Below are 24,039 nucleotides of genomic sequence, written 5' to 3' on the forward strand. Positions count from 1 at the left end.
GTTCTGTTGCACCTGCTCAGGACTGGCTGCCTCCTGTCACCAAAGATGCACGTGAAGTTGCAGGACAGTGATGCATGGGGAAAGGCGACCTTGCATTTCGGATGTGAGGCTTGAATTCAGTTCCTGGCTCTGTGCTACAGTTCCTCTTGCCCACGTGTCGGCCTCCTTGTGCCAGCGAAAAGGCATGGAGCCACCGTGGTCTCCAGGGATGGGACCTCCCTGTGTGTGTTTTATTACATGTATTTATTATTGTGTTTATAAAACACAACCAGGTTGTGTTTTATTAATAAGCCAAAAGAGAAGTGCAGGCTTTGGATGCTGTTGCAGCTGACGGGTGGGGTCAAGGTGCATGTGTATGATCTGAGCCTCCCTGAGCTCTGGCTGTTTGTCATCCCCAAACCCAAAAAGGAAAAAACACAATTTTCAGGATATAAAGAGCACAAAAGGTTTCACCGCTTGCTGGTTTGCTTGAAGCAAATGGATCAATAACACTTGATACATAACTAAATAAAACCTAGCCAGACCCCAGCTTGTTGGATCTCCAGGGGTACATTTTGTAGCTGAAAAGGTGGTTTTTCTCCTTAGAAATGGCACTAACTGTTTTCCTTGTTTTGGGGATATTAAGGAAAAGAAATGGGAATTCTTCCCTTCTTCTTTCTGGTTTGATCTGGCTTTTGTTGAATGACACGCTGAATGCTGGTTATCAGCACTCAAGCTCCTGCCCCTGTTTGCAAGACTGGTGAAATTTCACTGTAGTTGCTTGTCCATGGGCAGATTTGATCCTGAGGAGTGATGGTGGATAGAGGATTTCCTTCAGACAAAGAGCAGCTGGTGGTTTGCTGCATTCCCAAGTGAAATTTGTGGGGAGAAAGGAGGTACTGAGCAGGTGTCTTCTGTAGAAAGCATCTTGTGAAACTGAAATTTTCCAGTTTGATATTTTTTGGTAGAGTTTTTCTATTTCTTGAAACATTTCATGGAGTTCTGGGCTACTGACTGGCCTTTCTCCACCACTGTAGGACTGTTTATCTTGATCAGAAAACCTGATTTTCTTCTGGGCTGCTCCTCGTCCTAGTGCTGCCCAAAGCATGGCCTTCTCAAACTGTGCAATGGCTTCCTGATGGAAAATGATTTCCTCTAGCTTTGGTAGTGAGAAGAACGTACACATTTCTTGTATGAGTGCTCCCACGGAACCATGAAAGGAGGCTGGTTTACCATCAGGTGAGATGTCTCTAATATTGACAAACCTGGCTGTCTTTTGGTGGATCTAGAGACCTTCCTGGTGTGATGGAGCCTCCAGCCTCCACCTCCCTGGCTAGCATGACAGCTGTGGCTCAGCTGTGTTCCTGGGCACTGGCTCTGTGTCCTCCCCACCTCACCAGTGCCACGCTGAGAGAGGGTAGCAGGGAGTTCAGCACTCCGTGGTGATGGAGACCTTGTGTTTGTTCTTCTCACTGGTGAGCTGTGCATCTCCTGAAGAGCAGCACGGGAGCCAACAGCTGGTGGGAACCAAATGGTTGTGCTGAAGTAATGACAATCTCCGGCGTAGGAGCTCCGAGGAGCTCCTCTGTTATGTGCTCTGCCCCCAGAATGAGTAAATAAAAGCCTCCTCATTTATTTATGATGCAAATAGCAACTGTGCATTCAGCTCTAGGATTTGTTGATTATTTATTTAGAGCCTCTTGTCTCAGAGGCACTGGCTGTTTGCGTGCAGGAGGCATCTGTCTGGCTTTATTACCCACAAATAGACATTTTACTTCTTTGGCTGTGGCTGTTAATGTTTTTGAAAGCCCGCTGTGGAAACAGAAAACCTTCCAGGGAGACACAGATCCCCTGGTCCTTCCCCTTCAGAGTCAGCAGCAGCTCACGGTCCCACCAGCCCCTCTGAAAATCCCAGCTGCACTGTGTCCCAGCCCTATGGAGCAGCTGAACACTGAGCTCCTCTGGGTATGAAGGTTCCTACTGTGATAGCACCAAGGAGCGATTGCTGAAATCCAGTTGCTGTAGGTCCTGAGCCTCAAAATGGTAAAGGGAAGGAGCAGAAGATGGGGACAGGCAGGCAGGAAAACAAGGAGAGAGTATTTGGCCTGATACTCTACTGATGGTTGCCTGGGACCCCCTTCCTCTCTGTACATGATGGGAGGCAGACTGTTACTGTGTGCCAGAAGCGTTGCATTTGTCTTGTTCCACAACCAGACACAAAAGCTTTTTTAGGTTCCCAGAGATGTGCAGAGTGAATGGATGCCGTCTTGTCACTGTCATCCCAAGGTGCCTTTAAATACCTCTGGTTCCTCTCAGGTTAGCGGCTGATAAAAGTTTTGGCACTTGGCTTTATGAAGATAATGACACTCATTTGATACATTCAGGGCTTTGACAGCTGATGAAGCAAGTGTTCCTGCAGAGAGCATCCTGTTAGTGATCCATGGCATGGACCAGACCTCAGCTCCAAAGCTTTGCTGAGTACAATCCTGGACAGCATTTTCAATGAGTGCAAAGGCAAGGAGGGAAGGGCTGGTCCCAGCAGATGGAGGAGCCCGGATGGGTTAGATTATGGTGAAGGAATTCTGTGCATCCCCACTGGTCGCAGCTGTGGCACCATCACAGGACCCCAGGAGGAAAGGCACCAGTGGCTGGCCCTGGCCCAGTGCCACTACCTCATTGTCCCCTTGGTTATCCTTGCTGGAATGCCTGTCTTTAAGTACCCCGTGCAGGAATCCCCTCTGTAAAACGATGCCACAGTCAGAGACTTAGAGGCAAGAGTTATTTTTTGAGATTTCTTTTCAGAAAGCTGTATTTACTCTTTTATTTGACTGCCTGTCTTGCAGTCTTAGGGCCCGTGGGTGGGAATTATTCTCGCAGTACCCCCATCGTGTGGTTTTTGCAGAGTAAAGTCATTTACATCTATTAAGTCTCAGACTGTGAGGTAGAAATAGAAGAATTAATTCATATTCCACAGCACAGCTAGCCAACAGAGGGTGATTAAACCCAGATTGAGATGATCAAACTTAGGCACCTAAATGAGTGACCAAAGGCACTGGTCCAAGCTCAGATCGTTGTAGGTCTTGGATTTCTTCTCTTACAGACTGAGAAAAGGTTGCTGTTAAGCTACGTAGATTTTGCTTGGCTCCTTCACTCATGGCAGGATTTCCAGGGCTTTCCAGGGCTTCAGCCATTCGCATGGGTCTTCTCTGAATCCTCCTCCAGCTTTTCAGCCTACATCTCAAAGTGTGGAGATGCCTAGGACCTTACAGACGGGACCCAACCTAAATTCTGGATACCTTGTATGGGAAGCTACCCCAACGGTTAGTGGTGAAAACCACTGCTGGCTAGTGATGAAAACTCTTTTAAAGCTGGCAAAGTTGAGAAAAGGGAGGATGTCTAGGAGCCCCTGGGATTGGAGAAGGCATTTGAGGTTTGAAGTGGTATGGCGCTCCCGTAGTAATAACCAGCGTGTGTTCTGGAAGGACAAAAGGGGTTGGATACAGATAAACAGCAGAGTGGTAAATGTGCCTGGTCTGCGTGTGTGTCTGTCCCTAGAAGTGAACACATCTGGCATGATTTTGGGAGGTACTCAAATACTGGAGAAACCTCTGGAGATGCACAAATGGGGCTTTGGTGACCATCAGTGTCTCACCTGAAGCACACTCTCGGCTGAATGCAAGAGGTGGGGATGGGCCTCAGCTCTGCTTGATAGCATGGAGAATGGGTCAGAAGTGACCAGGATCTTGCTATACTTGATGTAGTTTGATGTGGATGATGCACAAACTCTTGCAGCCTTGAAAGAGTTCTGCAGCACCTAAACAGAGCACAAGGATGCCAAGAGCGTGAATCTTCAAACAAGACCTTATGCACAGAGAACCTTCTGCCAAAAGGTAGCAGCGAATTTGATGTAAAAACCGAAAAATGCTTCAGTTGCCTTGGAATACAGTATTCTCCTGAGCTGGCTTGCATATCGCTTCACAGAGATCAGCTGTCCACCAAGCTACCGATACCTCCCAAACTTGGCTGCATTTCAGTGCTTGTGGGATGTAATATAAAAAGAAAAGGAGGATGATTCAGTGTCTCTGTTTCCAATTGACCATGGTGCAAAGTGCCTAATGCTAAGGCTGAGGATGGAGCTACATCCTGTGTGTATGGATGGTTGCAGGACTTCTTGGTGTCATTTCTGGTTGGAGATGGGTGTGGTGGTGCTGGAAGGGAAGGAGAGCTTGGAAAAGGAGTTTCCAACAGGGACTAGCCAAAGGAAACTGATCGGTTTTATGCTGATAAATTGGAACTGGGATTATAAAAACAGAGAGTAATTCTTATGTTCTGAAGCTCATTCCTTTGATTAATTCTGGGTTTGGGTGGTTGGTACAGGAAAGGATGGTGGCCAAGGGCTGAGCACAAAAATCCCCAAAACCCATAACTGGGAGAACTATTTGCTTTCCTTTACTGAGCAGTGTGTGCGGGCAGCTCTGCCGAGCGTGATGGCTGGTGCTTGCCAGTGCCCAGAGATGATGTGGGTGTGCCTGGGGAGAGGGGCTGAGAGGGAGGAGGGGGTGGAAAAGCCACAGTGCTCCAAGGCCAAGCTGGGAATGGAGCAGAGAAGGGGTGCGAAGGACAAATAACATTTCTGCAACAACAAGCCTCATAGAAGTATCTTCTGCACTCCAGTTACTCAGCGTCTCCCCACCTGCAGCTCCGTTGAATCTTCCCTTTCATCCCTTAAAACTTTATTTCATTTAATCAGTAAAAAACTTCTTTCCTTCTCTCAGCAGAGATACTGGAGCACAGCCCACGGGTTGGGAGCGGAGGGAGGGAATAGCTGCAGCTTGGCTTCTCCTCTCTGACCACCAGCCAGCTCCCTATCTCGGGATGGATTCAACAGGAGCACGGGAGCTCGCATCCAAGAAGCCCCGGTGCTCTGCCAGGGCCACACAGGTAGCAAAGAGCCTGATAGAAAGTCAAGTGCAACATCTGGGAGTCTTTTTTTTCTGTTGCCTTCCCTGTATTTCAGACCAGTAACTCTCTGATGTGCAGAGGGCTTGCCAAGGCTCAAAGTGCTCCAGTCTCCCACACGAACACCCCTGCATGTGCACAAACTCACGCCCATGTCTGTCTAGGAAATCTGGATCAGAGGACAACGACTATATCCTGAAGTAATATGTTGCCTGTGAGACCATGAGGTCCTTTGGAGGAAAACAAGTAGTAGGCTGTTCTGTTTGGCTCTTTGTTCGGCCTCAGTGCTGCCATTCCAGGGCAGAAGGGGCTGGGGATGACTGACTCAGATCTTGTCCTTCTCCTGCTTCTCCTGCATCCTCCCCTGAGTCTAAAGATGCAGCCAGCAGATAAAGGAAGACAAGCCAAAATACTCCTGCGAGAAGGAAACGGATCCAGGCAAGGGGCAATTGGCCTCCCTTGCTGTTCACCGGTGATGCCTCACAGTCTGCCAATTAATTTGCTTTCCCATCTGCATCCTGGATGGTCTCGGGCAGTGGACAGCTTTGCAAGGGCTGGGAATATGCAGTTCTGCATTCCCCGCGAGCAGCATGGCTCTGGGCTGGGAACAGCCAGCATCGCTAAAGGGCTGTGCAGAACTAACAGCTTGTTTGTGGTGGGTTTTCCTGGTGGGTGCACAAGCTACCGAGGGCCTTGTAGGGGTGGAGACAAGCAGAAACATTCCTGACAGCCAGTACTCAGGCAGGGAAGCAGGATGCTGCTGGGAAGCAAATGGGGAGGTAGGGCCCTTGGGGAAGGAAGGAAAAGGCAGGGTGGAGATCTGGAGCATGTTTAGGGCATGTTAGGCCATGACGGTGGAGGATAGGCAGGTGGGCTTGTGAGCCCACGGAGCCCCTTCCCATAGCCGGGTGTTTGGGGGCACATTGGCCCCCTACACAGCAGTGAAAAATGATTCAGTTCCCACTCATGCTTTGTTGGAAATCAGGTACTTTAACAGGCGCCACAGGCTTGGAGGAGGGGTTTAACTCTTTATTTTCTTGTCCAAAGCCTGATAAAAGTGTTGATCGAACCTTCCTCGGTCTGGCAGGGATGGGGTGCCTCGCGCAGGGCTCTCTGGCTGCTGGGCGCTTCGCAGCACTGTGAGTGCCCAACTTTGTTGCCTTTTGGGACATTCAGGAAGAAAAGTGCAGAATCCCTTCTTTGTGTATTCAGAGGGCAAGGATTTGATGCCAAGGACAGGCTCATACAAAACTTGGCTTCAATTTTTTGTCATGGTCTCTGAATTCTACTTTTGTGAAACCATCAGTAACAGCGAGCCTCTGCCACCAGGCAGGCACAGCCATGGATTTCACGGGCGGATTTGAGGCAGAAGTTGCAAACCTCTATCCGAATGTTGCATGGTTTAGTGTTTGCAGTTCTTCCTCTTCCTGGTCTTCCTTTGCATTATTTATCCCAGCCCTTGGTGGCTGTACTTAAGAATGGTTACAGAGGTGAGTTCAAAATTTTTAAAGTCCAGATCTGCAGATATTTCCATGAATGCAATCACAAAGTAGAATTTGGTGTTTACAAATGGTTAACAGTAAATACTGTCTTAAGAAACTATCCAATCCGATGGATTATAGGAGGGGCAGTGAAGCGTCCAAAATGCAAGTTTGTTAGTAACTATTTTCTCCTTCTTTCCTCCCAAGAGATGTCTTATCCAGCCTGGGAATGGGAGTACTGCCATGTAATTTGACTGAGTAATCACTAATACCAACAAATAGCTTAAATGGATAATTTCCTAACAACAGAACTAGCAAATTATATTCCTGTGAGCCATCCAGCTGAGAGACAGTGACAGCAGTGAAAAAAATTATTTCTGGAATTAATTGTGAGCAGAGAAGGAGTCCAGCGTCAGTGGTGCAGGAAAGACACACGAGAAGGAAAAAAAAAAAACCCAACAAAAACAACGCTACAGGAAAATATAATTTAAAATCCACCGAAGACATGCAAATGCAGACGTTGCTCAATGAGGGGCCTCTGGATTTTTCCTAATGAACTCTAATGCAAAGAGGAAATTGAAGAACTCTGTTTTCCACTGTGCCCAGTTGCAGGGCGTCTGCGCAGGGAGCGGGGCCGGTGCTGGGGAGGGATACTGCAGTGCATGCTGCTGGGCGAAGGGCTGGGCCAGGAGGGAACGCTTTTGCTCTCAGGCTGACAAATGCTACTTGTCACAATTATGTTTTTTTCTTTTTTATAGAGTATTCTTGGTTGTCAAGCAAAACGAAGTAGTAATTCAACAAAACAGAAACTTTAAGCAGGAGAAGATCAGCTTCAATAAGCTTCTTGACTGAATGTTTTTGGTTTTTCTTTTTCTAAAAGGGTCTTCCAAGATGGTCTAATATCTGAGGCCATTTCTTTTTTGAAAATGGAAAGATCCGGTTTTCTAGTCCATAATACTTTTCATTTGGAATTGTAAGCTAAGTATAACATGAATGGGGCTTCTTTGCTAAAGGTTTGGGAGAATTGAAACCAAATGTTTAAAAACTATCTATCCAAAATGCTTGGCTTGACTGAACCCAAACGACTTGGTTTGTTAAACTATAAACAATATTGAAATTCTGTTTATCCCCATATGACTTGAGAATTGTTTACATTTTTTAGACATTTTTCAGGAACTAAAAACCTGTTTCTCATGTATATTTATGCTGTCAGCTGCTATCTAAAGGACAACTCAGCTCCTTGAAAAGTAGAAGCATATGACAATTTTCTCTTCAGTAAGGCTGGTAAAATAGGGGGTGTCACACCAGGATGAATTCCCCTGGCCAGTTTGGCCGGGCAGTGGTTGTGTCCGGGCAGGCTCCGTGGCATTTCCTTCCGCAGCACCGAGGGTCCAGTGTGCAGCACAGACCCCGTGAGCTCCCCGTGAGCACCCCAGCTCTGGGGCACGTTGTGTCTGAGAGGGGTTTAGGCGGCTGAAGCATGAGACTCTGCCTTTGGATGGACATTCCCACACTGCCTGGAAAATGAGCCATGGCTTCTGTTTCAGGGACGCAGGATCCACACCCAGCATCTGGCCATGCCAGGTGCTGCGGCCAGGGCTGGGCTCCGGCTGGACACTGGTCAAATCTTCCACTAATATGCTTTTCTGTGGCAGTAAAAGCCCAGGTATGATCCTGATGGCAGATGTGATGATGAAAATGTGCAGTCAATTACTACACCAGCAACATCTTCCAGATGCCTCCTACATGAGCGTCTGCTCCAGGCGGCACAGCTTGTGCCAGCCAGGGTAACTGCGGACCAGGGCGGGCTCACACAGCACCTCTGGCTAACCAGGACCTACAGGGGCGATATCAGTTTACAGGGGCAGAGCTGGCCATGTCCTGAGCCCCAGCCCTACCAAGCAACTCACATGGGTAGCCACACAAATAATTTCTTCATTTAACCTCGAATCTTCTCATTGTGGAAAACAGAGGAGTTCGGTCTCAGGCCAATACTGGTTTTGATTTACAGGGAACCACAGGGAGGTGTTTTAAATCGTGCTGTAGTGATGTCGTTGGTTCTGTCTTCAGAATTCCCATGGCAGGTGGCTGGAGTGTGTCTGATGTGCCCCTGAATCGGGCTCCTGGGCTGTGGCTTTACCTTGGACAGCAGACCCTCTCCGAGCTTAGCAGATAGGCTCTTTTAGTCAGAAAGGCTGATTAAAAAAACCCCACAAAACGGTAGGAAATGGCTTCTGGCAATCCAGCAAATCCCCTGCTGCTCTGAACCGATGCCGCACTGATACGGATGCCCTCCCCTGCCCCCCAGCCCTGCCCCTTGCTGGAGCCTGCCCCGGTGGGCGGAGGGGAGCCGGGGTGGGAGCACACACACCTCTGTGCACCCTGGAGCCGTGGGACCCGGGAAGCCACTGGGGCCCTGGCAAAGCCCAGTGAGCTGCTGACGAGGCAGCGTGTGCACAGGCAGGTAATTAGATTCCTGCCTGCATTTGCCCTGTCAATAAGATGCATTCGGCTGCTTTCCTCCGTGCTCTTAAACTTGCCCTTCTCAGGAGAATTTTTTCACTCCATTGCCATCCCTTCTGTACCCAGCCATGGGGGGTCTCCAGCGGTAAGCAGTATAGATAATCTATTGATTCTGTTCCATAAGCCCTGTACAGGGGAGGGTAAGTGCTCCCCAGCCAATACCTCTCAGTCATTTCCTTTAGATGTTGCTCACATGCCCTAAATCACAGCTGTTGGTGAAAAGAACAAAAGAAATGAGCTGGAGAAACCGTGGCCAAGCAGGTCTAATCCTGTCTACAGCATCACTGTTGCCCCAGCGATACTGGAAGGACTCGCAGAGGCCAGATGCTGGTGTGTCTGTGAAGAAAGACCCTCCGTCACCAGGACTGTTCCGAGATGCGGGAGGGGAAGTAGCAGCAGTTTGGCAAGGGAGACGTCCTTGCGTCTGATAAGCTGCATCTGAAGTTCCTCTGCTGCACTGAGGACCTCGGGTAGCATGCCCCACCGAATTTGGCCTCCAGAAGTTACACCATTGTCCCACAAACTGTGAGATTATGATTACTGTTGTTATTCCTGTTTAACAATGCTGAAACGCAGGTGCTGAGTCCTTCCTGAGGAGCTCTGCATGGCTCCCAGCTGCTTTCACCACAAGCCGGGCTGTCCCTGGGACATCTCTGGTCATCCGATTTGGAAGATCCCAGGCCAAGCGGTGTGCTCGAGGCTCAGCACGGTGTTGGACTTCACTAGCAATTTCCCACCCGGATGGATGACGCATCCGAGGCTGCATTCCCATGGTGTGGTACTAAGCCCGAGGGCAGCGTTGGACCTGAATGAATGAGAGCTTTCCCCACGGAGCCATGAGCCGCGCTGCCTCCGGGATGGAGTGAGCTTGAGCAGCGCGCCAGCCCCCGTGCAGCGGTGTGGACAGGCGAAAGATGAAGGAGGTATAATATTTTTTTTCAAAAGCCACGGCTGGCCAATGTCTTAGGTAATAAATACTATGAATTGAGGAATGCAGCCTTGTTATTGCCTGGTGGAGGGGAATTCATTCTGCACATTGGCTTCTCCAGAGTTTTCCGGCCAGGCGTCGTTGACTTCTTACCACCACATAGATATTTCTGTATTTCAGCAAAATTCCCCACTTCTAATCTGGATAGTCCTTGCTGGGTGGAGTGCAAAACCCACATTGTTAACTCCGGATAGCGGTAATTAAAAGAAAATAAAATCAAAGGTGCTCAGAAAAGAAATGGAAAATTTTTCTGTGGAAGCCAAAAGATTATATTAAACTTCAGCGGTTTAATAAAATATTATGAAGTTTGGGAGCATATTTTCCCTGGGACTTAATCTGTTTATACATCTAAAAAAGTAAATAGAATATCACTTTACTTGACCACACAGAAAACCTGATATCTGGGGGCTGCTCCGCTGTATATATTTCTTGGTGAACTGCTTCCACCTCGGGTTTCACGCAATACACCGTGAGTTGGGCTCGTTCCTCTCCCGCCAGGTCAGGGGAAGCAGGAATTCATCAGACTTGGTGGTGAAACACTGGGGATGTGGTGGGGCCAGCGGCAGCTAAGGGTGGGATGGGGGGGGGGAGCCACAAAGACCTGATTTTGCATGTGTATTTCTTTTTCCCAATCTAAAGAAAGGAGTATGACATGAAGGTTGCTGGAGAAACATGAAGTGGGAGATAAGAGGTCATGGAAAGGATGCCAACGATGCCGCTGGGGAGTTCCCAGCTGGCAGAGCCCCCCCAGCTGCTGTGGAGCGTGTTAGGTTTAGGAGACTAAAATCAGACACAAGTGGGTAATTCTGTGTTTTCCCCTTTTTTCATAAACTTGCCCATTCTTTCCAGGTTGCTGCCGCCAGCAAAAAGAGAGCACAGCCTCTCAGTACCCGTAAACTTTATTAAATGTGTGCTTTTTCATTCTTAAATTAAATTGAAATCAGTCTGTTTCATACTGAAATAGCACCAAAGGGAGAAGGATGACAGTATCAGCAAGCAAAGGGGAGGGAGGAGAGAAAACCCAGAAACCGTTACATACGAATAAGAATTTTTTTAATGGTTAAGAAAATGGGCAATATTTTTTTTTTTCCTAATCCGGAGACCTAACATTGTGTATGCTAGTGTGTATGTTGGAGAACTGAGGAGTCTAAGGATCAGTATTAGTCAAAATCACTCAGTGCAGGGTAGGCATGGCCAAATCGTTGCTGGAAATTTGACTTCATAGTGCTGCACCCCAAAGACCACCCCGAATGCCACGTAGAGGAGTCCTGTACACTGATCTTCATGGCACATTGGTGTTTATATTCCTTTTAACTGTGTAAGTTATTGGGTGGCAGCATTTCCTTAGGAGTTGATTAAATTCCCCACGGCACAAAATCGGCGCCAACTACAATGTGGACTTAGCAGCCCGGCCCTTGCCCTTCCAGAAATCGCAGCAACGTGAATCGCAGCAGCAGAGGGGCCAATTTTTGTCTCGCCAAAGTGCGCTGGTAAAAGCAAAAAACCATTTCTCTGAAATTTTCCAGGTGTGGCCAGTTGAAACACAGCGCAAAGAACCTTCCCACAGTTCAGGTCTGGCTACGAGCCGCCGCGGCGGGCTGGAGGGAGGTCTCACGTTAACTGCCTTTCTGCAGCGGGCTCTACAAGCCTGTGCCAAGGCATGTCACCACCAGTGGATAAAAACCAGCTTGATTTTTGAAGACTGGGGGAAATACTTGTGCTCAGCACCCCTGTGCCTGGTGGTTTCTGTGCACCAGGGCTGCGATGCCCGGTTCGTGGGGCTGGGCTGGGCAAGGTGCTGGGCAAACCCACAGGTCTATTGCCCATTGACCAAGTTGCCTGTGCAGTGCTGCAGTGGGGGGGTGAAGGAGAGGTCTCTCTGCTCAAAGATCATAGAATCACAGAGTGCTTTGTGTTGGAAGGGACCTTTAAAGCCCATCTAGTCCAACTCCCTGCCATGAGCAGGGACATCTTCCACTGGATCAGCTTGCTCCGAGCCCCGTCCAACCTGGCCTTGAATGTTTCCAGGGATGGGGCACCCAGCACCTCTCTGGGCAACCTGTGCCAGTGCCTCACCACCCTCAGCATGAAAACGTCTTCCTTATGATGAATTTGGCACTTGACCTTGATAGGCTGTTTTATAAATGGTCGGTTTTTCCCCCTTTAACACAAATATTCTAAAATCTAAATGTTGCATGGTATATAAGCTTAAGCTTCATCAATGCCTGACGGCACATTTGATTATTGAAACCAGAAGAATTTTAATACACCTAATTAGTTACTCATCATTAATGTATTGATTTTTCTGCTTTAAAAAATCAAACTTTACAGGTCACTTTTTTATTTATAGCTGCGTTTGCTTTCCCCTCTTAATATACGTGCTCAGTACTAGGAAGGGTGCGGTTTTCAATAGTTTACTTCCAATTCTTCTTAGGTTAAAATAATCTAAACTTCATGGCTGCATTTTAAAATAAGCCTAAAGAGTTTAGAGGCTTAAATGTTATTAGAGTTCAAAGCAATTTGGTTGCATGACCTCTTTTTAAAAGCCATTGTTCATACGTGGAGGGATTTTCAAAAATACTTATGGCCCAGATCAAAAAAAAAATCAATTACAGTCTCAGATCCCTAAATAGTTTTACTAGGTGTGCAGCAAGGGATTCAAACCCTCAGAAATTAGGGGAAGTAAAACATTCAAGCATTTTGGGGGAAGTAGGCATATGCAGCTATGTTCAATGTGCTGCGAAGAGGTTTTTAAAGGCACATACGATAGGTTTGTGTGCACGTTGAAGCTACACGGGTTTAATGCTGTGGTTTGGTGGCAGTTGTGGAAACTTATTTGTATGAAAGTGCTAAGTATTGCTATAGCTGGCTCGGTAAGGGAGGAACAGACTGTAGTGCCATAAAGCTGCTTTAAACTAGTCAGAATGTGACTGTATGAGAGACAATAGCGATATAATTACGGGGTTTTTTAAATCTTACTCTTAAGTGATATTTATACTTGTGTGCTGGTTTGGGCTGGGGTAGAGTTAATATTCCTCACAGGAGCTCGTAGGAGGCTGCGTTCTGGATTTGTGCTGGAAGCAGCGCTGATCCCCCAGGGGTGGTTTCGTTACTGCCGAGCAGCGCTCACACAGCGCCCAGGGCTTTGCTGCTCCTCAGCCACCCCACAGCTGGGCTGGGGGCACAGGGAGCTGGGAGGGACACTGGCCCAAGGGATGTCCCACACCATATGGCACCACGCTCAGCAGATAAAGCTGGGGGAAGAAGGAGGAAAGGGGGGACATTCAGAGTGATGGCGTTTCTCTTCCCAAGTCCCCGTTCCACGTGCTGGAGCCCTGCTCTCCTGGCGGTGGCTGAACCCCTCCTGCCCATGGGACGTGGTGGACGAATTCCCCATTTTCCTTTGCTTGTGTGAGCGGCTTTTGCTTTACCTATTAAACTGCCTTCACCTCAGCCCGTGGTTTTCTCACTTTCACCCTTCCGATCCTCTCCCCATCCCACTGTGAGGGGAGCGGGCGAGTGGTGGTGTGGGGCTGAGTTGCCAGCTGGGGTGAAACCACGACAGCTTGTCCAAGGCACATACAGATCAGCCCAACCTTAAGTCTCCTTGAAATACCAAAGAGACAGCATGCCTCAATGTTCTTTGCAGCTTGGAAAACCTCAGATTTTGTGCCTCAGTAGGTAGTGCTGGCACTGCTTGGCTGTGCCCATGAGTGACACCTTGTCCTTGCCACCAGCTTGGCTTTTGCACTTGGACAGAAGAGCACAGCGTGGGAGAGGTGACGGCCATCCCCCACTCCTGCCCCAACAAACCTGGCTGTTAGAAAGGTTTTCCCAATAATTAACTCCATCCTTTTGGCTACACCTTAAGTCCATTCCCCCTTGATCCAGCCAGCATGGGCAGGGAGCAGATTGCTCCCCTCATCTCCAGTGACACTTTGGGGAGACCGTTACCCAAAGCCCAATGCTCTTCCATCTTCTTCTGATTTAGAAGCCCTGAGCCCCAGCAATGAGCTGCAGCGATGCTGGGAGGGACCATGACACAATGAAGCCAAAGCTGATGGACCATCTCTGATTTTCTCATGTCACCTCTTGCATGAACCTGGAGGCAGGTAAGAGAAAAGGCTGCTGGGGGTCTGTGTGGTCCCTCATCTGCCTTTCTGCTGTGTTTGCAGGAGGCAGTTACGTAAAATGTTTACCCAGGTAAACAGGTAAACCAGCTTACACAGGTAAGGCTTTGGCATGACAACGGTGGGAGAAGGTCCTGGAGCCTCACAACACTAATTAAGTTATTTTAATTACCTTGGGAAATGGGTCATGCATGCAAATCCATGTAGGTTTGTGTTTCCAGGGGACAGGAAGGTCCCAGGACCCTGCATCCTCAGGAACGGAGGGAGGCGGGGATGGGTAGGAAGGAGGCGGCTCAGGGCAGCCAGGAGCAGATGTGGCTCAACACCTGCAGAGGAACTTGGTGACGTGAAGTTGAGCAGGCACCAAGCTGTTACCCTAAGCTGTCAAGCAAGACAGCCCAAGGTGGAAATGACTCCCTCTTGGGTTAAATTGTAAGTTTGGATGCAATTCTCTTCAGACTCCTTGAAATCTCCACTCTGCTGTGATTTTATTAAGATCTTGGCCAGTGTGCAGGCAGCCAGCGAGCTTGATCCTCAGGCTTCTTCCTAACCAGATTACCAGGTGATCCCCCACTTAGTTTGTTTTACCCCATCTGGGCTTCTTAAAGTTAGCCTCAAGAGAGAGAGCATCATCATGCTGTGTTTATACAGCACCAAGTGATAATTAGGTGTTCCTATAGTCCAGAAAATGCTGTAGATAAAGAGCCAGCAGATAAATGAGCCCAGGGTAATACAAGATTCTGTTCACTAATAGATTTCCGTCGCTGAGACATTTTTACCAGCCAAAAAAGGTGATAAAGGAGATTTGTTTTGCCTGACAATTTTTAAAGCCCTGCACAACCAGTGCTCTTGCTCTGGCTCCCCCCTCAGTTCTCCTTTAGGCAAGGACAACAAAACTTCCATCATCTTCTCCTCATTCTCTCCCCTTCCTGGATGTGATTTTTGTTCATTTCCCCCCCCCCCCCCCCCCCCCGCCCCCCAAACAACCCTTTCTCCACTGCTTTTCTTTTAAGACTGGTCCAACTGAAAAAAATCTTCATTATGGTTTAAATAGCATCCAGCAGACAGTGTGAAACTGCTCCCTGCATACGAGTGGTGGGATGGTGGGTCCCCCATCACCTTCAAGACAGACGTACCATGAACATCACCTCAGTGTGGACCTTCCTTGCCCATCACTCAGATCCCTTCAGATGGGCCCCCTTGGGAAAAGCGCTTTGCTGTCAGCGGAGGAGAAGGGAGTCCCTGTTGCTGGCAGCGGGGAACACTGGTTTAGAGCCAGCTCCTGTGAATGAGGCCTTTTGACTACCTGGCAATTTTCATCATGGAGTCAAAAGAATAATTTGTTTTCTTTCACTTTTGGCTACTAAAGTTGTTTTGTCTCAAAACAAAACAAAGGATTATTGGTTTTGGCTTCTGTAAGATGAAAAATAAGTTTGGTTGATGAAAAGAGCTTGATTTGGGGGGGGGGGCAAAAGTAAAAAAAAATGGGATAAATGAAAAAAAATTCACCAAGGGTTTCATGCAATAAAGAAATCCCCTAAATAAAGTTTTGAAAGGCAAATTAGATATTAAACCTCCTTTGTTCCATTGCCAAAAGTGATGAGGTCCGGTCTAAAATGGCATTTGCCAGCCAAAATTTGCCTGACCTTCCAGTAAGGCTCTGCACTCCCCCAAGCACCTCTTTCACTTCTGGAGGGGGACCTGGGGACACCTAAAAACTTTGCACCTGCATTTTTTTCTACAGAGACAGTGCCAAACCCTGGGCCCACTGAAGGAAGCAGCCACACTGCAGGCGATGTCAATAGGACCAGGTTGCTGTTCACAGCCTCCTCTTCCAGACGGACACATCACCTCATCTCTCAGATAAGAAAGAAAACTAATAGGTGACAAAAGAAAAAAAATCAGAACAAATCATGTTTCAGCACAACTATTTTTTTTCTGTATTTTCCCCCTCTCTACTTATATGTAAAAAAAATATATATTATATTATATTTTCCTTTTCTTAAATTATTTTTTTCAGCCTCAGTCCCAGCCAAAGTCCTGCCCTGTCATCTGGTAGAACTTCATGTTGAAGGGCCGGTAGAAGTCCCGCAGTCTCTGCACCACCTCCTGGTCTATGTCGGGGTGGGTCCTGCCTTTCGTCTTCCCCAGGCAGTGGGGCTTGCTGCTGCCCTCCGCCTTCTTCAGGCACGGGAACCCCTTGGTTTTGTTGAAGTAGAAGTGTTTGTCGGTGATGATCCTCTTGAGGCCCAGAAAGTCCTGGACCCTGCCCAGCTCCCCCGCGGGGTCGCTGATCAGCCTCTCCCCACTGACGAAGAGGATCTGCCCAATGGGGAAGTAGAGGAGCCAGTTCTCCAGGTGCTTGGCGTAGATGCCAATCTGGATGGCGCTCCACGAGGTGTCGATCAGGCCCGTAGTCCTGTTTTTGAAGGTCAGGCTCTCAAAGGTGGGGATGTCGGGCTTCTTGGAGAGCGTCTGGGTGTAGTCCGAGATGGCTCTGGTCACGGGGTCCCGCACCACCACGATGAGCTTCGTGCCCTTGGACATGGAGGAGATGCGGGCAGGGGCCTCCTTGGTGACAAAGTAGCTGGGGGTCTTCTCCATGGTGATCTGCCCCTCCAGGGTCCTGGGCATGAGGTCCCTGAGAGAGGGGGAGAGAGGGAGACATTAGAGCTGAATGCCCCCAGGTGGGGTGGGGGGCGCTGAGGGCAGGCAGTGCTCTGGGGATGCCCTGGGTACCAGGGGCAGGATGCTTCTGAGCCTCACGCCTCCAGCCCAGCTTTCCTTCCTCTGTGTGTGGCTTGTCAGGAGGCCCATAATGCTCTGATGCAGCAAAGCATCTAAACACACTCCTGATTCCCCACTGCCTTTGGCTGCCTATTTACCTAGAATTAGCCCTAAATCCATTTTGCATATTCAAGGCTTCCAAGGGGCTTCTTGAAGGGGATCCCACCTCCCTTCTTGCAATGGTACTGTAAGAACACAGCACTTCTCTACAATCCTAATGCCCTATCCCTTTAAATTCCTCCCACTCCACGCTGGGGTTTCCTGTACATTGGCTTAAATTCCCTGGAATAACAGTGAATTTCTGGAGTAACACACTCCCTTCCTGGAGGGCACATGGGATTTTCAAGGGCCAGGCTGTAAGACTCTATCTTTTGGTATTTTAAAGGTGGCAGCAAACTGATGTCACATAAAAATGTGCAATATCAGCCCCCTGACCTCAGTGATTTCCTTCTTCTACCCAAAGAAATCCTACACGCAGGCTGCTTCGCGGGCTCTCCCAGCTGGGAGTGGGAAGAGGCTGGGGGCTCAGGCCAGGGTCCATCCTGCTCCATGGTTGCCCTGAGAGTTTAAACCCTCCTGGGCCAGGCGTCGGGTGTGATCTGCTGAAGGACCGTGGGATTTGGCCGCAGGATAACCTGAGCTCCTCCATGTTAAACAAGGCAAGCCAGGAAGGTGTAGTAACACGTGAGCAGCCGTTTGCTCCTCCTGGGTGCTTCCAGCTCCTCTCCTTGCTCCCCCTTGCCTGCTACACCACTTCCCGTCCCCTCGCCTTCTCATGACCCTCGGTATCACCCCCAGACAGGAGTCACACCAGTGATTCACACTGTCACCAGTTGGTTACACAGACCCACCCCTCCAGCCAGGCTCTCAGCAGAGCTTCTCTCCCCACAGCTTGGTCTCCTTCCAACGGTCCAGTCCTTCCCGGGGGGAATGGGAGATGGATGGGAGGTGGCTGCAGTGCCTGCGACATTCACCGCCATGCCACCAGCAGTTCTCATGGCAACTGCAGCCCTGTGTCCCCAGGAGCAGGGACCCGCATCCCCCCCATGCCCTGACCCCTCGTCTTTGACCTTGCTGCGGTTGCGACACCCGTGTGCCGTGATGAACTGCTCCCTGCCCGCATTATTGTTACCATCTTGCAGCAGCAACATCTGGTTTGCAAACCCGTGCAATATGCCAGCAAAATTAAACTCATCTATCAAAAAAGCAACAATGAAAAGCCAACAACAGCTAAAAAACCCAATAACAACCAAACCCCAGGCTGAGTCGTTACGTTACAAATGAGGCAGCGAGGACTGACCCTTCCTAAAGCAATTCTTTGTTTACAACCACATTACATAGAGGCTGAGCAGACACGGTCCTAGAGAACCCAAATCTTTGCTGGTCTTTGCTGAGAGTTTCTGTTTGGGCAAAACTCCATGAATTTGGGACATTCAAGCTGGAGGTGAAACAAGCTGAGGGGTATGAGAGAGCATCTTGTGCATCCTGAAGGATGTGAAGACATAAAGGCAATCGCTGCTGACACTAAGGGTGGCCTCTGCCAAGCGGGGACATAATTCTGTGGTGGAATTTGCCATCACCTGATGCTGCAAAGGCCAAAATTATAAATGGTTCAGCAACAGACCAGCCAGATTCATGGTGGACGAAATAAATTGGTGGCAATGAAATGTAAGAGTCCCAGAGCCACTTTCAGCCACAGGGAGCCTCCAGCCTTGATTGCCCTCAACTGGGAGGCGGTAACAGGAGAATGAGCCCTAAAAACCACCAGCTTTCATACACATAGCTGCGAATACTGGTACCAGGCACCGTGTGGAAGGAGGTACTGGGCGGGATGGCTCTTTACTCTGGCCCGGTGCAGCTGGTCATAAGGTGATTTTGCTCAGTGCAACCTCACGAATCACCTTTTCCCCCCATGTGTACCAAGCCCACATTTCTCAGCTGTGGTGGCGTTGCCCTCTGCTTTGGAAACCGAGTCATCTGGAAGCACCTGAACCCCCGAGAGGGTGAAGGAACCAGGTCGAGCCCCCTTCCCCACTGCCTGCCAGCTCGCTCCCGGGCTGGTCCCTGCCCCTATAACACAGCAACTGCAAGTCGCTGTTGAGCAAGAGCAGGAGCTGCTGAACCGGCAGCAGGGCAAGGGCAGCGGGAAGGCACGCTGACTGCTGTTTGTGTTTTGATAAGTGTTGAAATCTCCGCTGTGTCTTCCCAAGGAGGAGATTAACCCCTTTCATGGCGAGGCTGCAACACACAAAAGCTTTCTTCAGCGCCCAGGAATGAGCGCGCACCTCCGCTGCCAGGGCTGGCGGGCAGGGACACGCCAGGAGCCACAGGGAATGTGCTACCACAGCTTTTGGGAGATTAATTAATTACAAAGGGCATCTTTCATGGACATAAACAGTTGCCTGGAGGCCTCCTTGGACTAATGGCATCTGGGTTTTATTGCAAAAGAGCCACTTGAAAAGACAAGAACCACAAAAATGTTTTTGGCAAGAACAGCCACCAGCGAGCCCTGCCAGAATAAATGGATTCTGTTATTTTAATTTTAGTAGAGCTTGGAGCTTTATTTAATTACTTAATAGGGGAGGAAGACTTTCCTCAAAGGGAGCATTTCGGCTATGCATGCATATTCATATCTGGCCTTTTCCAGGTCCACACTTTCTTCCCAGCAGTGGCATCTGAGACGGCTGTTCTGTGTCCAGCCAAAGCCCTGGAGGCAGCTGATGGGGCTACTGCTCACCGGGGGCTTGTGGCCCCTTCCCCACGCCAATGGGCTTCACAAGACTTCACTTTGGCAATGCAACGGTTTGGATTTGCCTTCCCTCGGAGCTGCTGCAGCAAACCCTCCAGCCCCAGGCCAGCTGCAGGGCTGGCTGCCCCGGAGGGCTGGGCTGGGGGGCGATGCTGTGCAGGGGCTGAGCACCAGGTGGTTACAGGTCCCAGCAATACACATGGTGCTGCTCTGGGATTTCCTGATGCACCCTGGTGTGTCAGTCCTTGACATCAGCACTTTAGTGCTGGGGTCACATTAAGACACCCCAGTAACAGGCTGCCAACCCTCAGACACTCCTGGTGCGGGGTTTGATCACTGCTGACGTGTTTATTATGGCTTTTGTAGCCCTTTATGGACTGTACAATGATGCCTTTAAAACACTTGACTTTTCAGTTTCCCAGGGCAAGCAGGGTGTTGGCTTGACCCCCATCCTGGAGAACGGAGTCCACAGAGATGTCACCTGATCTCGAGTCCCTGTTCTTAGCGAGAGCACAACTCCGGGGAAGAAAGCATCACTTCATGTCAAGAAGCCAGAATAACATATCAGGCTCCCTCCTTACAAGACTGACCACCTAAGGTTTGTGTTTCTGGAAATGCAGCTCAGAGGAACGGATGCAATGGTACATGTTGCTGGTGTTTGCTGCCAGCCCATGCTGGGTACCCACCTCAGCTCCATCAGGGGCCAGAAAATGGGTTCAAACAGCTGGTTTGCCTCAGTTGACCTGTGCTGCTGTCCCACCAACTCGAAGCAGCGTGAGAAGCTGGTGATAACCAAGAAAACAAACACCGGTTGTTCCAGAAATGTGATTTTTGGGATGGGACAGCCTGTTTCATGTAGGAAGAACAGCCCTGTGCTGCTGTTTCCCATAGAGGTGGGAACAGCACTTGGTCATTGGATCCAGAAAACTCGAGGTGTGTTTGCTGTTGGAAGTACAGCTGCTGCTTTGCTCCCAGCTAGACCAAGGCATGTCCTGCTCAGGACCTCCTGGGCTCCTTGGCAGCATGTGAGCCATTAAAAGCAGCTGTGGCTGGACTTGCTGCAAACCTTTCCCACATAAATCTAGTCCAGATCTCTCTTGAAAGGAGGCTGACATCGGCAGATAAGGGCAGCTCTTCACAAGGCCTCATGCCATCGCAACACAGAGCGGTAATAAAGCTGCTGCAATTACAGCGATCGGCCCCACATGCTCCCTGGCCTCTAGTGAAGCCTTCCCCAGTCATGTGCTAAGGGCAGAACTCATCTTCTCTTAGGCCCAGAAGGCGAGTTCCTTCTCCCTGGCAGTCCTAGTATGACCTTTTAAAAATCATCAGCCTGTCAGAGCCCGGGCAGTCAGGCTGGATGGATTGAAAGGATCATCCAGAATAAGGTGCGCCAAGCCTGATGCCCTGGGGAGGAAGGATGGTGTCATCCCCCCACCCCGCGCTCCCAGGGTCAGCACTGACCTGTACCAAAGCAGCACCTCAGCTGCACACCCTTCTGCATCTGAGTGCACGGCCAGGTCTACCCCAAGCTCACCCGCAGCAGCAAAGCGAGTTTGTGCACTGCCTGAAATGGCAAATGGCAATTGCAATATAACCAAGGAGGAGGAGGAGGATGCAGAGAGAGGGTTTGAACCAGCTCTGGGGTTTGCAGCTTGCACCTTGCAGCAATGCAGCTCCTTGTTGCCGGAGCAGCAAACAAGAAAGATCAGTCCCTGCTCACCAAAACCTGATGACATGGTCCCAGTGCCAGCAAACTGGGGGTGGCTGAGATGTGGGCACACGCTCACCCCGACAGCCTCTGCTGTGCTGGGTCAGTCACGGCTTCACTTGGTGCAGGAGGGGCAAGCAGAGCGGGTCTGCAAGCACCCCAGCGAACACGGCAGAGGTATAGCCTGAAAGTGCAAAACCACCATCAGCCAAGTGCTGAGATACAGAAAAGCCCACAGCTGGGGCATCTGCATGGCAGCAGCAGCTCGGGGACACTGTTTGTGTCCCTGCACCCCTCTAGCATGCTGCTGGGCCAGCGCAGTGCTCTCCCCAGCCGTTTGCAGCAGCAGCAGTGGCAGCGAAGGGAGAGCTGCCGCTGCAGGGCCCCCTTCTCCGCACACCAATGTTTCCCCTTATCTCTGGCTGCAGTCCCACTGACCTGGCCGCAGCCCCGAAAGGGCACGCAGGCCGGGAGCTATCCGCTGGATAAAGGATGGGAGTGAAGCAGAAACATGAAGCTGGAGTCGCACACAGCCTGTTTACACAGAGACGGGCTTTCCCAAAGGTGCTGGTGACTTCAGCTATCGGGACCTTTCCATTACACACCCTGCAAGTTGCAGCAGGGTTATGTGACACAGCAGAAGGACATTGCTTACCCCTGCACTGCACCCCAAGACACCTTCCCTGGCCAGCCTGGGCTTGGGGGTCCCTTGTTTCAGCCTCCAGGTGCTTTTTCTTTCTTTGCCACTAGCCTGAGCCACTGGTCCAAGCAATGGGATACATACAATGCAGCCGTGGGGAAGGAAAACCCCCAGGCAGATACTAGAGCATGCAAGGAACCTTCCTCTTTCCACGGCTTGAGATGAGTTGTCAATGAACATGACAATAAACACCTGAGACCAATCTTCAAAGAAAAAAAATCTGCCCTCTGTTACTTTTTGCCCTGCTCAGCTTAAAGCAGCTGCAGTTTGGTTCTGCTCCAGCTCCAGCGGCCAGGGTCTGGCTGGGATTTTGGAACGCCCCAGCCCGCAGCAGCGGTGGGAAAGGAAGTCCCGGTGGTGGCAAGGGCTGTTTTTAAGGAAGTGCCACCAAAGAGGTCATCATAGGAAAACGTATCAAAGAAATGCTGCTCTTTCCAAAAGAGCCCAACAGTTCTGCAATCAGCTGTGGGACCCTGAGTCCCACAGAAGAGCCTTTCCGGCAAGGAAGAGCCAAATCTGCTCCCAGAAATGTCACACGGGGTCACGGCGAGGGTCGGACACTCTCCCACCAGCGAACACCCGTCCTGAGTTCTGCCTTTGCAGCGCAAAGTGACAGCATGGTTAAAAATTCAGTTGGCTTGTTCGTGCAGGATTATCTGGTCTTTGTGTATGGGAGGAAGGGGAGAAGGAGGAAAAATACCTTCCTGTCATCTCTGGGAGCCAGCAAGGCTCGAGGGAAACCCCCTCCTCCATCAGCCACCTGAAACACCAGGCAGAGCTGAGGTGAGATGGGCACTGGCACCCTGTGCCCTGCAGTCCCACTTGGCAGCATCTCTCTGCCTCTCTCACTTGTGTGCAGCCTTCTAGATGTGACTGGCATGATGGTGGGTGCTGTGGCAGGGCTAGGAGAGCAGCACAGAGAGGGAAAATAAACTGCTGGGGGGGGGCTCTGTGTGTGTGTGCTTATTTCCCCTCTCACTTCCCTACAGAAATGCTGCCAGAATTTGCCTCCAGGGAGGGGCCAGACACCATGATGATGGGCATGTAACACAGCTGGCCATCCTGGGGAAACATGGAGCCTTCTCCAGCACGAAGCTATTGAATGAGGAGGATGGGGAAACTGAGGCACAGCAATCACTGTGCTTTGATGCAGCCTCATTCCCCCGAAGCGGCGGGCATTGCTCCCTGTGCTACTGCACCCACCAGCAAGTTGTCTTCTCCTCCCCCTACCACTATTTCTCTTTTTCTTCTAAATTATTTTTAGTGACTCTACAACAGAAATGTATTAAGAAACATCAAAACCCGCTACCACAAGCACTTGCCTTTCCCCACCCCGGAGCCCGTGCTCCCAGAAGTACCATCACAGTCTGAACAGGAGATGATTGAAAACAAAGAGTGATAGCTTGATGTAACCAGTAGCGTGTACATATATATAAAATTTAAAAATGCTGCCTAAAGAGGTGGATTTGTCCCTCCTATGAGGCCAGTGTCTCAACCCAGGGGCTGTGCTGCCCTGGCAGCTCTGGCAAGCCCTAAATTTGCTTTGATGAGCTGCGAGGGAACGTCAGAATTAGTTGTGCCTTCCACTTCGCCTTCCTTTAGATGTCAGGTGAAATCAATAAATGGAAAGATGCATTTCAGGAACCTGATAAAAATTAAAAAACAAAACAAAACAAAACAAAAACCAACAACAAAACTGCAAGAAAAGCTGTGGGACTGAGGAAGCTGAAAAGAGAGCAAGAGGCAAGGAAAAAGGAAAATCACTCATTGTGTTGCTAGATGTAAAATCCATGCCAACTGACACTGATATCAAAAAGGACACTGTTGCCATTGGTTTTAATGGAGAATGGATTGGTCTGAGGATGGAGCAAAATAAGAGGCAGGAATAGCCCTGGGAGAGGACAACAGGGGTCATGGATCTCTTCCACCTCTACCCATCCTGCTGCCAAGGCATTTTCTCTGGGCGAAGGCAGCACTCAGGGAAATCTAGGTGTTACTGGGGGGACCTACAGCACAACCATCATCTCCCAGA

General features: G+C 49.8%; 1 protein-coding gene and 1 long non-coding RNA gene across 6 annotated transcripts in view; one reads left to right on the forward strand and one right to left on the reverse strand.

The window, feature by feature from the left end:
• The window catches only part of LOC114017393 (uncharacterized), a 198,440-nt gene extending 182,389 nt beyond the window's left edge, over positions 1 to 16,051 (forward strand). For 4 of the 5 annotated variants that reach the window (XR_008734253.1, XR_008734254.1, XR_008734255.1 and 1 more), the window contains one exon: positions 13,922 to 16,051. This is a non-coding gene — a long non-coding RNA (uncharacterized LOC114017393). Of the gene's footprint in view, positions 1 to 9,221; positions 10,475 to 13,921 lie in introns of those variants that run through there. The other variant, XR_008734258.1, reaches the window with a different exon arrangement.
• The window catches only part of LOC102050245 (heparan sulfate glucosamine 3-O-sulfotransferase 3A1-like), a 40,428-nt gene continuing 27,200 nt past the window's right edge, over positions 10,812 to 24,039 (reverse strand). Inside the window, exon 2 of the mRNA XM_055722767.1 lies at positions 10,812 to 16,701. Coding sequence (XP_055578742.1) covers positions 16,083 to 16,701 — 619 coding nt within the window. The 3' untranslated portion in view covers positions 10,812 to 16,082. The remainder of the gene's footprint in view (positions 16,702 to 24,039) is intronic.

This window comes from Falco cherrug, chromosome 1, assembly GCF_023634085.1.
Source record: "Falco cherrug isolate bFalChe1 chromosome 1, bFalChe1.pri, whole genome shotgun sequence".
NCBI lineage: Eukaryota > Metazoa > Chordata > Aves > Falconiformes > Falconidae > Falco > Falco cherrug.